The 15669-nt window shown below is 38.7% G+C and overlaps 1 protein-coding gene across 7 annotated transcripts in view; it reads left to right on the top strand.

The window, feature by feature from the left end:
- Window positions 1-15669, top strand: part of LOC131138364 (gamma-aminobutyric acid receptor subunit beta-2-like) — a 213119-nt gene that overhangs the window by 163582 nt on the left and 33868 nt on the right. For 4 of the 7 annotated variants that reach the window (XM_058087211.1, XM_058087212.1, XM_058087210.1 and 1 more), the window contains 4 exons: window positions 2372-2453; window positions 7035-7144; window positions 7285-7382; window positions 7740-7807. In XM_058087211.1, coding sequence (XP_057943194.1) covers window positions 2415-2453; window positions 7035-7144; window positions 7285-7382; window positions 7740-7807 — 315 coding nt within the window. In that variant the 5' untranslated portion in view covers window positions 2372-2414. The other 3 variants (XM_058087213.1, XM_058087215.1, XM_058087214.1) reach the window with 3 other exon arrangements.

Below are 15669 nucleotides of genomic sequence, written 5' to 3'. Positions count from 1 at the left end.
CAACTGACCTAAAAATTTCTAAAAAGTTTGAAAAAGAAAAAGTTGAACAGCTCTCCGCCAGCCAGCCAGCCAGCCAGCCTGCCTGCTTGTCCCAGTGAAACCATGCAAAGAAAACAGAGCACAAGCTGCAGTGGATAATGAAGAACACTGAGATAGGGATATGTACTGTACTGTATCATTGGGGGTTTAGTGTGTGGATGACCTTCCACCTGCACATTTGGACCTCTGCTGCAGGAGATATACACTTCTAGTTCACTACTCTATGCTACTATGTTTGAAGATTATCCCCTTTCTACACATTTTTCTCAAAGGTTAGCGTCCTCTTCCACAGGTGAAGTGGATGCAATGTCCTCTCTTCCCCAGCCTTCGACCTCCATGTGATATCTACAGGGGGGAAATAGTTAGGGACTCTGGGCTGATCTGAACATAAGTTGACCTATAGGGTTCTAGAGTACTATTGAGTTCTTCACCACCAACCACAGTACATTCAATTATATTTTTATGGACAACAATTGTATCAAAATTACTACATTATGGTAATGGTAATGGTTTTATTTCATTTGAACATGCATCAGATTACAATTGAATGCATCACATAATCAGTTCACAGTTCCACATGTCCAAAAGGAGTATGAAGAAGCAAAGCTTATTAAATCCTACCCCTCCATCTGGTACTTTTACAATCAGTAATCAGGAACATTTGTTCACTTCCTGCTTTCCTAATATAGTTAAATTTTTTTTTTGGGTTGTTTGTTTTTTTAAATTTTTTGTCACGTACCAAAGTACGAGGTGATATGACCATACAATGACATAATGGGTACCATAGTAACTGTCAATATAGTGATATATATATATAGCACATCATGACTGGTTCAAGACTCTTCATCCTTGTATTTAGCAAACATCAACTGCTTGTATTGTTTCTTGAATTGGCTCATCGTTGCAGTGGTGCATTGTTTGAGGGTCTTACTCAATCCATTCCATAGTTTGATTCCACATACTGAAATTAAATTAAATATAGATCGGCATTTCTAAACAACATTTTGTTAGGCGATGTAGTGGAATCTTGGATTTTATGTGCCCTACTTTTCCAAGGATTTGTTTTTTTGACAAAAATTATTGGCTCAACTATGTCTTGGTTTTCATACACCTTCTTGGTTATTGTACGGCCAAACTAGTCGAGTGCCCAACCGAAGCATCCACGCATTGGTGACTCAGCACAACGGGTAGTGGTTCTTTTAGAGTTGGGACAATAAAGACACATTCTGGCTAGGGAATCATTGAATCATCTTTAAAGTGTGTTTATTTGTTGATAGAACTCACACAGAACGATGAACAACTCAATTTCTGTTCCTTCCCCTTCCCTACAGAGCTGTTGTCACCGCATCTAATTTTAATTAATTAACTCCAGGACACAAAATGCAGTTTTTAATTGTTCAGTAGTGGTTTTCGTCTTTTCAACCAAGGCAAGTGAGGCCTGTTGTTGTGGGGTCTTTTGTGACCTCTTGGATGAATCGCCGCTGCGCTCTTGGGGTCATTTTGGTTGGTCGGCCATTCCCTGACTACTGTTCCATGTTTTTGCCATTTATGGATAATGGCTCTCACTGTAATTTGCTGGAGTCCCAAAGCTTTATAAATTTCCAGACTGATAGATCTCATATATAATAATATAATAATTCATATAATTATATAATATAACAATAATATAATAATTTCTTATTGGGGCTGCACAGCGGGTGAGTGGTTAGCGCGCAGACCTCACAGCTAGGAGACCAGGGTTCAATTCCACCCTCGGCCATCTCTGTGTGGAGTTTGCGTGTTCTCCCCGTGCATGCGTGGGTTTTCTCCGGGTACTCCGGTTTCCTCCCACATTCCAAAAACATGCTAGGTTAATTGGCGACTCCAAATTGTCCATAGGTATGAATGTGAGTGTGAATGCCTCTCGCACGAAGACAGCTGGGATAGGCTCCAGCACTCCCGCGACCCTCATGAGGAAAAGCGGTAGAAAATGAATGTTTCTTATTGGAAAAAAGTGATTCGATTCTGAGCAGATTTTTTGGAACAGATTAACGACATAGACTGAAGTGGACTTCCAAATTGATGTTTTTGTTCAGCAATTATATTCTTGGTAGAACTTTTTTGCGTTTGCTGATGGGTTATCTTAGCCAGAGCTATCAAACATAAGGTCTTGTGTGTTATTTCGTTTACATACATGTTAAATATGTGACACATTTTACTGAGACTTTTCACAATTAACATAGTATTTAAATGGACCGATTTTAATGGACTTTTTCCTGTTGAATGACTGAATTTTCCACCTTCCAAAGCCCCTGTTTAAATAAAAACCAGACTTCACCTTTATATCTCTCAGGCGACGATGTGGACGGACGCTGGAGGAAGGAGCCAACATCCTCATGTGGCCTTCACGTGTGAAGCCAGAATGTTTTTGGCAGGTATACCTCCTTATCCTCCTCCTGGCCCCCTCCTCTCCCCTCCTCCTTTTCTCAGCAGGTCCAACTGTGTCCAAAGATGCCACTCCTGTCAGCACGTGGTTGAAAAGACCAACTACCAACATGGTGGGCAAAGCCTTGGCCAAGAATCTACTGCCTGAAGGACATAACAACCTTGCAGCAGTAGCAGGTGGCGCCCCCTCTGGAGGAAAACAGGCAATAAGGCATAAAGGTTGTTTGACAGGCTGCCTTTCTATACGCTTCAGCGCTCCAAACCTGAAATTATTCCTGGGACAGGTGTACTCTAGATCCTGAACAACCATGTAGAAAAATCAAAAACACAGCACACATCAAGGGCTCTTTTGAAGCTAAATGTAGCGTATGTGCTAATTTCTCTTCTGAGGTGAACAACAATGGGAGGTGAGCTGCCAGTGAACACAGCAGACAGTAGGTTATGGATCTAGCATGAAATATTTATGAGCGTAATTGCTGATGAAAGTATCCCATCATCACTTCAGTAAAAGCAGGAAAAGGGGGCTTGCTGTGTGTATATTATTATTTTTTTAAACTGAACAACAATGTGATGATGTAGTGTTAGTCTGGTTTAACAACAATTGGTCAAAATTTGAATAAAACACTAACTCGGGGTGTTCAAAGTGCGGCCTGCGGCTCATTTTTTATTGGTACACAACAAAATGTAGAAATAAAACTGGACAAAAAAACAACATAAAAAATGTGAAAAATAGAGCAAAAAGACACAACAATGTAAAAGGAAAAATAATAATGATAATATATATATATATATATATATATATATATATATATATATATATATATATATATATATATATATATATATATATATATATATATATATATATATATATATATATATATATATATATATATATATATATATATATATATATATATATATATATATATATATATACATAATGTGGCCCCTCGTGTCCTTTTGATTTTTCAGAATGAAGCCTTTGAGGGAAAAAGTTTGGACACCCCACTAAACAATAACATAAATGTGAATAAGGGATGATTGACAGATCAATGATGAAAATGATCTACTGCATTGTATTTTATTATATAAATTTAGATGTTTTTATTATATTTTACTTTTTTAATTAGTGTTACGGAAAACTATTAAAAAATATAATTGTGGACCATTTAATTTTAATATATTAAATTTAGGTGTAATATCTATTATTATTGTTGTTGTTGTTGTTGTTATTGTTGTTAATGTGATTATTAGTATCATTAATATTATGATTATTATATGAAAATTACTCTTGATATTAACATTTTTCATTAATATTAACATCAGTATTGATATTGACATTGACATCAACATTGATATTGATATTAACATTGCTATTATCATTAATATATATCTTCTATGCCTCTTAATCCTCACTAGGGTCACAGTGGTATGCTGGAGACTATCCCAGACTTCGGGAGAGAGGTGGGGTACACCCTGGACTGGTTGCCAGCCAATCACAGGGCACATATAGACAAACAACCATTCACACTCACATTCATACCTATGGACAATTTGGATTTGCTAATTAATCTAGCATGCATATTTTTGCTATGTGGGCGAAAGAATGATTAATGGTGGAACATTTTGTTAGAATGGATTTATTTTTAATATTTATTGCACAAAAACTGTATATTCATATATATGTTTGATATATTTTATGTATAACTTAGAGGATACATACTGTATATAGTAGAGCAAACACTGAAGGACCCAAGGAGAGTGCTTCTTTGCAACTGACCATGCTTTTCTAGTTACTTTTTTTTTTTGGTTGAATTCTGTGGCGTGACTACCGCCGGGTTTGTAAGCAAGCTGTCAGGGGAGAGAAGTGTATTTAAAACAAACAGCATGGTTAGCACTGAGGTGTTATTTTTTTTCCAAAGCAGATATATAGATGGATAGATTGATGGACAGATACGGTACCTGCTGGACCCAGACCAGATATGAACTCAACAAGGCACCACATAGTAAATAACTTCACACCTCCCCTGCATGCCTGGCTGCAATGTGTAAATATCACAATAGCTTTACTGGTTTGCTCAGTCTATTTGGCAGAGATGAAGCAACAGCTTTTGCAAGATTTAAGTAAGGAAACAACCACAAATGAGCATGATGGAGTGGGTGGAAAGAATCAGGGGGGGAAAAAAACCCTCACAGCAGAGAACCTGTTCATATTTCCACTTTCTTGTTTCACAAGTTAATTTTCATTGGGTCTGGTGTTGTGATTGATACATTTGGTGTGTTCTTCACTAGTAATATTTATACTCATTATTATGTATATCTATGATATATTGGAGTAAAAGTGGTGTGCATATACAGTATTTGTATGTGCACAGTGAAGGAACTTTAAACAAAGAAGGTGATGCACTGCACTCCATTGTTGCGGCGACAATCTTTGACAGAATGTGGGTTTATTTTCATCAGGGCTATTTATAACAAGCAGAAAACAATGTGATGGTAGACAATGTGCTGTCATTTATGTGCTCACAAACATGTGTTAATTCACACAAAGACTCCTTCATAACCCAGCTTGGATTTGCCGTCAGCCAGCGAAAACACTAAATATTTGCAAAAATATTTTTCACTAACATTCATTCATTCATTCATTTTTTACCGCTTATCCTCATGAGGGTTGCGAGGGGTGCTGGAGCCTATCCCAGCTGTCTTCGGGTGAGAGGCGGGGTACACCCTGGACTGGTCGCCAGCCAATCACAGGGCACATATAGACAAACAACCATTCACACTCACATTCATACCTATGGACAATTTGGAGTCGCCAATTAACCTAGCATGTTTTTGGAATGTGGGAGGAAACCGGAGTAACCCGGAGAAAACCCACGCATGCACAGGGGAGAACATGCAAACTCCACACAGAGATGGCAGAGAGTGGAATTGAACTCGGGTCTCCTAGCTGTGGGGCATGCGAGCTAACCACTCGAACGCCGTGCAGCCTTTTTCTGTAACATGTGACCGGCATTATTATTTTGTACATGAAGTTAAAAGCTAAATTGCAGCTTCCAGCCAGCAATTTGTCTTTACAAATGCACCATTTGCATAATAGGACTGTAAACAACTGTACTGCATATCACTGAACTAAATACTTAATTTTAAACACAGTGACACCATCAGGTCATATAGAGAATTTTTTTAAATCCTCTTTCCAGTGTTTGCAGTTGCAGAGAAGAGCTCTCTCTTCTGTGTTCTGTGTAGGAATCCCCCCCCCCCCCAAAAAAGGGATCTGGCATCTTCCACTGATGCACCATGACTTTCCAGAGTGGCGCATGTCCATGCTCAGCAGTGCGTGCGTGCCAGTGTAGCTTGCCTACATACTGCTCCCCTTACATGTATCCTGCCTCCAACCCTGAGGCGCACGCTGCACTGGTAGTGTGCCTCTCACAGCGTTAAGACATGCTGCATGCACTATATATACAATATACAGGCCTGCGTGGATGCATGGGGAACAATAATGCACTGATGCTGGCTCGGATTAAGTCAAAGTTGCGATAAAAGAAACAAAAATAATGTTCACTTTCCAAATGCAGATATTATTTACTGCACTGTAGCATATGAACATAATATTAGGAGTGTCATTACCTTGATTTTTCCTGCCTTAATACTTGATGTTTTAGAAGACATAGGAACCATACAATGGTGCACAAAAAGGCTAATCAGCACTAGGCCAATAATACATAAGTAGATTAATTAATCACTAATTTTGCCAGCCTCAATATATTGCCATATGTACGTATGCATGTCTGTTTTCCTCCATTGTGTGCATTGTTTCCAGCACCTTGGTGCATTTCTTCCATAGAACAATAGCATGAATGGAGTGAGCCCTACAGTCTCTTAGTCTAGGTGGGTGGAGGTGGGTCTGGTAGCATACACACTGAGTGCAGAAGTGTGTAACATAGTAGAAATTAATTCAGTAGATTGCCATAAATATCATCATATAACTTTTGTATTATTTCATTTGACTTTTCTAATGTTAAAATTCCATTTTGTCTTAATAATGATTAAATAAATAGAATAAAATGAATTCCCAATTTATATAAATTAATTGAAATATATTGAAAAATGTAAACATTTTTTTCAACTTTAATATATATTTTTTTATATTTTTTTGGGCGGGCTATGACTTTCTTTTCCATAATCAAACTTTTATCATGTAAATTAATATGTTATTATATGTTATATGTGAGTTATTTTGCATGCTAAACTTGCTGAAGTGCCCTTCCCTTTTCCTTGGGAATCGAACCTACACACATCTCAGTACAGTCTGTCACACGAAGGGAGATCCCCATGAGTGACTCTTTACGCCCCCCCCTCCTCGTTAAAAACTCCACCCGCGGCTTCTTGTGTGTATATACTATCCCTCTCTGACACAACCATCATCATCATCTTCATCATCATCATCATCATCATCACCACCAGACTTCACGTTGTAGTGCAGACTGCGCATGCGCCCGGCATTGGAATTACCGCACTGGCAAGAATAAGTTGTAGCTCGTCTTGTCTTTTCTTTTAAAAAGAGAGTGGCGTATAAAGAAGAGCAGAAGAACAACAACATGTTAAGAAGACGAAGATGGTGTTTTTGTGTCGAGGTGTTTCCTCTTGCTGTGGCCGTGGTGTGCGCACAAAGGTAGGGATGCTCCACTCCTCTTTTTTTTCCCTGGACCAGCCATCAGATGAGGGGACTTTGTGGTCCAGGGAATGTTTGTGCCACCTTAATCTCTTTAATTTTGTGTGTGTGTGTGTGTGTGTGTGTGTGTGTCTCCACAGTGTCGGTGTCAATGATCCGAGCAATATGCCTTTGGTTAAAGAGACGGTGGATAGACTGTTGAAAGGTTATGATATACGATTGAGGCCAGATTTTGGAGGTAAATACATGCATCCTTTGGTTGTTTATGTTTTTTTTCCAGTGCACCTGCCGTAATGCATATCACTTTAATGCACAATGCAAAGCAATGCATGTTTAAAGGCATTGAACGATGTTGTGGGTCGCTTGTGCCCGCTCAAACACACAAGTGCATGCATTTAAATGACACGCTGCAATCAAAAGCCAATATTTAATGAACGTATAGTTAATTGAGACAACTTTTAAAGGGGTGGATGTGCAGCTTTTTTGCACAAACTACCGTATTACCTGACTCAGGCGCACTGGGATAATTATTCTTTTATTCCACGCTGCACCAATGCTTTTTTTTTAATATATATAAATGTGATCTTATTTGCAGGTCTACCAGTGGGAGTGGGGATGAACATAGACATCGCCAGCATAGACATGGTGTCAGAAGTCAATATGGTAAGTTATCGTTCACTCTGAGCTAATTATCCCTGGGTTTATGTTGCCAGGAGGAGGGGGGGAGAGGGAAGCTCACAGAGGGGGGAACCCCCACTCTTGTTTTTGTATTTAGAGTTGCTCTGTTTCAGCATCAATCGGTGTTGGCGTGCCATCGAATGCATTGTCTGTGTTGTTATAATAGTTATTTTTAAAATAGTCACCTCTCAAGTGTCTTCATTGTGTATTATTGCAGTGATCACATGGTACCCATGAGAGTATGAAAAAAGGTTGTGTATTAAGCTTATTTGGCTTATAATATTTTTTTCTATTAATTTACTGGAAATAGTAAGACATGGGGAAAGCCACTGTGGATATTTTGCTCCATACAAGTGCACCTCCCAGTGTTGAGTCAATGGAACTGCAGCCATGTTTTCACAGAAGGTCACTCATGATGCATGTGCTGTAGTTTCCTAAGGCAAAACAAAAAATACATGTCCAAATTTGCTGTTATGTTGATATGTTTCTCAGATTGACACTTATTGATGATTTTTTTATTGCTAATACAGAAAAGGCACCCCTGTTATTTGGCTGTGATATGACTCATGTTTCCATGCCATCTCGAATATTTTTGGCAGCAGCAAGAAAAACCCCCAAGGCTTTTTTTTATTGCTCATGTTGTTGTTGATGTATTTGTGCACGTGCAGACTACTGTGCGCATGAGTGGAGATGTGATGGAGAAAACAGATGATGCCATGTCTGTTTACCGCTATACACCTGCACATATATGACACATATAGGTTAAGTGACGAACCAAAGGGTTATCATTTTTTAAAGGTTTCAATTTAAGGTCTGCAAAAGAAGATAACTTGAAATCAAACACTAATGAGCCCTAATTATCAACTACATGCAAGCCATTTTGAGACAAGGTTGAAATGACTGTGATGATTGTGTCCACCAAACGTCATCCAATGAGTGGTTTTTAGGTCCTGCAGGAGTAATGCTTTGTCCTTAAAGCTACAATATATGCACTAATGTACCACTAAAAGCATATATTCAACTTTTGAAATGTTTTTCCATATGAAAATAGTAATAATTTATTCCAGGGTCAAACTGTCATCATCATAAAAAACTGACTGTACAGGCAATATTTGAAGTATAGTGCAACCTTGGTTTGCGTTCACCCCAATTAACATGTTTTTTGGTTAACATGGAAAAATTACACAAAATTGTTGCCGTGGTTTGCATACATTTTCCAGTTAATGTACAATATGGTGCGTCTTGTCGTGTTATTAATACACTGTGTGGATGTTTACTTTGCAAGTCGATTTCAGTGCCCGCCCCTACAATTTGAAGTTAGGGGTCACTGTGTTCAGAGTAAAAAAAAAAATATATAATAATTTTTACTACACTACATTGTAGTTTCCACTTTGTGTTCCAATTTGTGTATCGGGTGCCCTTCTCATAAATGTAACCAATAATAACGATGGCAGATGTTTCATGATATAACATTCCAATTATTTGTTCTATTGAGAATTGAGGGACAAAAGGAGGTAACTCCTTTAAGGTCATGAAGTTCTAGGAATTTTCAAAAATGTTTAAAAGTTTAAACATACAAAGAATGTATGAGAGTGGATGGTTGCTCTGGAAAGGAGAGTAATGAAGATTAGCCACAGCAAGACAGATTACATGTGTGTGAATAAGAGGGACCCAAGTGGAAGAGTGAGGTTACAGGGAGAAGAGCTACCTTAAGTGGAGAATTTTAACTACTTGGGGTCAACAGTCCAGAACAATGGAGATTGTGAAAAGGAGGCGTGAAGAAGCGTGTGCAGGCAGTATGGAACGGGTGGAGAAAAATGTCGGGCGTGATGTGTGATTGAAGAGTTTCAGCTAAAATGAAAGGTATACAAAACTGTGGTGAGACCAGCCATGTTGTTTGGTGTAGAGACAGTACCACTGAGGAAAAGACAGGAAGCAGAACTGGAGGTAGTCGAGATGAGGATGCTGAGGTTCTCATTGGGAGTGACCAGGATGGATAGGATCAGGAACGGAAACATCAGAGGGACATTTCATGTTTGAGGCCCTGAAGATAAAGTGGTTGGGACATGTCCAGAGGAGAGATAGTGAATATATTGGTAGAAGGATGCTGCGTTTAGAGCTGCCAGGTAGGAGGCGTAGAGGAAGACCAAAGAGGAGGTTTATGGATGTAGTGAAGGAGGACATGAGGGTAGTTGGTGTGAGAGAGACAGATACAAAGGACAGGGTTCTAGTAGCCCAAACGTGGAATGATGGTTCATTCTGTGGTTGGTGTCAGAGGCTTGAAGGGTGAAAAAGGATATGAGATGTTTAAGACCCTGGGGGTCACATTTATCACTTCTGTGTGTGTGAGTGAGAGAAAGATTGTGGAGAGATCTGAGTTACTATGCGGAAAGGCAACAGCAGTCCCTGTGTTGGGGTGGAGGGGCGCGGGGTGGGGGGGTAAGGTCATGCACCTCGTGCTGCTCAGAGTTCACTGTTCATGACTCAGTGGTTCACATACAAAGAGGCACACACACTTTTGAATGCCAATGTCATGTTAGACATTCCACCCAAGGCAGGTGGCCTGGCAACTCTGTGCAATGAAAGAGGAAATTCATGTTTTTGCTATGAAAATTCCCTCCTCTTCCTCTGCTATTTTTGTGCCTGATTGTTACTGTAAGTTTAGCAAAGTATATCCCTGATGGCATACATGCAGCGCCTGTACAATATATCTCACAGAAATATTATTATAGATGTTGGCTGAAAAGGCCTGGAGAGATTATTGCTTGCCATATGATAATAAAAGGGAGGAAGGATTTTGGAGCCACTTACTCGCCATGTAATATCTCATCTGCACCTGAGAGCTTTAAAATGATATCATTCCGCCTCAAAGACTTCATCTTTTTGACAGTATGAAGCAGAATGGAATCATGTTATTCCATATCCACTGAATTGGATTCATTTTGTTGTGGCACGGTTTTATTTATTATTGATCATAGCTTGATAAAATCATACCATTATAATATATATAAAAAAAGTAAATGTAAGCAACATTTTGTTGTTGCACCCACATTTTATGATGATAAAACCTTTTCTATGTACACAAAAGGCCTGTTCATCTCATATCATGTTCACCAATCTATTGAAATCTGAGCATTGAAGTCATCATCATATCAAGGTGCTGATAAGACAGCATGATTATTGCAAGGCTGTTTCAATATGTGCAGTTTTACTGTATAGGAGGGGGTCCGAAAACCAGTCATATACTGCATCCACTGATCCAGAGCATCCGAAACATGTACTGGGATGTTTTCAGCTTCCAGGTATTGTGTACAGAGCCTTGCAACATGGGACCGTGCATTATCATGCTGCAACATGATGGGGATGGTTGTGGATGAATAGAACAACAATTGGCCTCTTTGTGTTTTCAAAATGCCATCCATAAGAAGCACCTGTATTGGTGGCGGTGGGATTATGGTATGGACAGGCGTAATTACAGATCATAATTAGTGTCGGCCATTTTCGACGATTTTGACTGATCCTGGAAAATATCGAAAGAAAGATTTATCTCCTGTCTTTCATCAGGAAAAAAAAGTAGAAATCAGCAGTAGAACCCAAAGTATGTAAGTTTCAGGAAAATATCAGTTTCCAACTAAAAAAGAAAAAAATATAGCTTTTGTGAAAAGACAACATTTTTGCTTTTGTGACAGGTCAAATATCTAAACAAGTACATCAACAACACAAAAAAGCATTCTTTTACTTCCTCCTTGCTGTCATGGTTTTTTTTTTTACATTGAAATTCACATGCCAAGCTCTTTTAAAATGCACTTCTGCCACCTTGTGGACGTTTTTATGTCTTAAATCTGCTCTAAATGATTGTTTCATCACCTCTCTTTCTCCTCAAAAATGTAACGGACATATAAACACGTCTTTGGGAACAGGCGTAAATGTATAAATACGTCTATGGGACCGAAACAGTTAATAATCCTTACATTCTACTGCATTTCAAAGTCCTGTTAAAGTCATTAGGAGTGACTCCATCAACGGCAGTTTATATTAAGCCTTTCATTATATGCATCATCATGTGTGTGAAGCTGACAATGTGTATTGAGAACATGTACTTTTTCCCTGTGCCCTACAGTCAGGGCCTGCAGCAAAGCCACTGTTACGTAACGGACAGAGGAGTGACAAACTCATCTAGAACTCTAGAATCAGTGCGGTAATAGAGTCCCAAGATGGATGTGTCAACTAAAGTCTCAAATGTTTTGCATAGTCGTCATCATGAACAATGATACAGCAATTGGAGTCTTCTAAAGCCGAAAACCTTCCCATGATCGATATTTCGTTACTTGACATGCTGTATTCGTTCAACAAGGTGAAATAGAAGAAAGGGCGTGATGCATGGCATTTATATCACACATAACAAATATACTCACCTTAAATGTAAAACAAGCTGCATGTCATCAGCCAGACAGATAAGCAGAGCTGAGAGTTGACATTTTGGGGACTAATTTAGAGTGCACTTTTATTTGGTGATCCGCTTACCTCGGCTGAGATGCTATTTTTCACAGGTGGAAACATTGCAGGAGCTGCCTGGGTGACTGACACCTCACAGACTGTCTGTCACCATACAAGCTTGACGGCACTGTTCTGTCAGAGGCACATCACACTGACTTGACAACACTACAACGCTTTGGCCTCCTCGTGCCTCTGTGAGCAGTGATTCTGCGGATAGAGAGAAAGACTTTAGTTGGATATTTTTATTTTTAACAAAAAGTCATGCACAAGTTTATGTGGCAGAAAAAGAACAATATATACAGTTTAAATATCATATATACATATACAAACAAAAACAATTTGTATATGACACAGGCTACTGTTGTAACTCACGGCAAGCTAAAAATCGACTCTGAAAGTCAGCATCACTTCCTGTATGCGTAGGGAACACATTTATAGTGACACACATCACAAGTGTTAAATTGCTTATTTAATCTTGTTATGTCTACTATGTTGGATAATATGAGTATATAATATGACTATATGAATTTTATAGAACATGTATAGAACACTTTAATAATTTAGATGTTTGTAAACAAGATTTCTATGTTGCAACTATGAAAATAATTGAAGTATAAATAAGGAATCCAAGTTAGGTTCCGTGTGGAACCAATGAATGGCAATAAACAAGGGATTACTGTAGTATTTTTGTATTAAATTATTTCATGTATTGATTTTTTGTATGCTTATCGTGCAAAATTTATAAAATATTAGCGCAATTGTTCACAAAATATTGCAATAATAATTCATCAATTTCCACTGGTAGCAACTTTGTTGTCACCAATATTTCTCTGAAAGTCCCTGACCAATGACTATCAGGACATTTTAATTTAGAAAACTACAAATAAAATGTTTTTCAACCTTGAAACACACTATTTATTAAAGGAAATGCTCTAAAAATGCAAAGCTAATTGTGCAAAGTGGACACAAGCTTTGATTAATAATATTAAAATTCAAACGGATATGTATTTTATGGTAAATTGAGCAATCAACATTAACATTTTCTCAAGTAAACGAGCTGTGATAAATGATAAACTTTTTTTTCTGATGCTATTTATGATTTCCAATTTCAAGTTATTAAGCCTGGTAGTGAGGTGTTGTGGGAAACCATCAGTCACAACTATTTTTTGTATGCTTATCATGCAAAATGTATAAAATATTAGCGCAATTGTTCACAAAATATTGCAATAATAATTCATCAATTTCCACTTGTAGCAACTTTGTTGTCACCAATATTTCTCTGAAAGTCCCTGACCAATGACTATCAGGACATTTTAATTTAGAAAACTAAAAAAAAAAAATGTTTTTCAACCTTGAAACACACTATTTATTAAAGGAAATGCTCTAAAAATGCAAAGCTAATTGTGCAAAGTGGACACAAGCTTTGATTAATAATATTAAAATTCAAACGCATATGTATTTTATGGTAAATTGAGCAATCAACATTAACATTTTCTCAAGTAAACGAGCTGTGATAAATGACAAACTTTTTTTTTTCTGACGCTATTTATGATTTCCAATTTCAAGTTATTAAGCCTGGTAGTGAGGTGTCGTGGGAAACCATCAGTCACTAACTATAATCTACATAATCTTACACAACACTATGAATAATCACCGACTTTTCTACCGACATAGGCTTCTTTCATAAGTTCATGTAAAAAAACTAATACTACGCAAGGAATGTGTTAACTTTTTTGTGGTAACCGATCAGCATGTTTACTTTGCTTGATAGGTGCTGCTGTTTTGGTTAGCAATCACCGTCTGGAGCAAAAAAAGTGTCAATTTGAGAACCCTGGGGTTAATTGAAACAAGGCATCTATTAAAGCGGAAGCCGTGATTTGAGGAAATATATTAACTAATCCCTCCAGGTTAAATAAACTCCCAAATGAGGTGTCTGAGTCACTCGTGCCTGCGACAGTGAACGATGCACGTGTCGCTATTCAACAACGGCCCGCAGCTTTTGGCATCGACGACACGCTGCAGTTGTCCTCTTCTTTGCCGTCTCCACTCTGGGCTGTGTCCATGTGTTCTGCTCGCCTTCGATGGTGACACGAGGTTGCCGTCTTGGCCTGCGAGGCGGATTAGATGAGAGTTACAAATCAAAGCGGGTTAATCGGCCGTCCGTCTGTTTGAGTCCGCTGGCCCACTGCTCTATTTGTTTGTTCTACTCACTCTCACGTTGCAAACAAGATACTTGTAGAGCGGAAGGAAAATATGAATTCACGTAGAGATGAATAGAGTTATACTGAGGTTCTCATTGGGAGTGACCATGATGGATAGGATCAGGAACGAGTACATCAGAGGGACATTAAATGTTAAAGGCCTTGGAGATAAAGTCAGAGAGGCCAGACTGAGATGGTTGGGACATGTCCAGAGGAGAGATAGTGAATATATTGGTAGAAGGATGCTGCATTTAGAGCTGCCAGGTAGGAGGCGTAGAGGAAGACCAAAGAGGTGGTTTATGGATGTAGTGAAGGAGGTCATGAGGGTTGTTGGTGTGCAGAAGACAGGGTTGGATGGAGGACATTGATTTGCTGTGGCGACCCCTAAAGGGAAAACCCCAAAGAGACAGACGAAGAAGGCTTCCAATGGGGAATTGAACCCGCTTCTGCCTGAGCTATCACCGTAGCAGTCACTCCTGAGGTACATAATTCGTACTGTAGATAGTGTGTCTTCTTTTCATCGATTGCATATCAAATTAGTCACTGGGCTACACATCCAAAACAAACCTTTGTCAACTTCCCATGCATCTTCCATAGGGATTTCAGCACGTTTAATAATCCCTCACTAATAATCTGCCTTGTCCTCGCTTGTCTCTCTTCTCTCTCTTGGCCTCTAACTCCACCATTCCTCTCCTGGGACACAAAAAGGGCTTGCAGATGCCCCAATTGACTCTAATAAATTGTATGTCGTCCGTTAAGCTGCACAGCTGCCAACTGGCTAAACTAAGCATCCCTGCTTCTGGGAAAAAAAAACAAAACAACACAATGGTTCCTCTAAATTTGATTCACCTTCCACAGTGCAAAGTGATGCCCCGGCCAAAGTAAATGATGAAAGATTCACATAGGGAAAAGGGTGGTAGTATAAAGAAAAGGGAGCCGAGAAGACATAAACAAATACCCAAGGAGAGGACATTACATTGTATGGCAAAGCTTGAGGTGATGCCCAATTTAATAATCCCGACACTCCCAAAATGCTTTATTTCCCTTCTCTCTATTTGTAAGGTGCATGCCGTGAGAATTTAATTAGCAGCTGCTGTCTTGTGTGTACAGACAAAACCATACAGACGTTGACATGCATGAAGAAAAATG

This window comes from Doryrhamphus excisus, chromosome 11 (assembly GCF_030265055.1).
Source record: "Doryrhamphus excisus isolate RoL2022-K1 chromosome 11, RoL_Dexc_1.0, whole genome shotgun sequence".
NCBI classification, from domain to species: domain Eukaryota; kingdom Metazoa; phylum Chordata; class Actinopteri; order Syngnathiformes; family Syngnathidae; genus Doryrhamphus; species Doryrhamphus excisus.
This window is presented reverse-complemented; position numbering and strand designations above follow the sequence as displayed.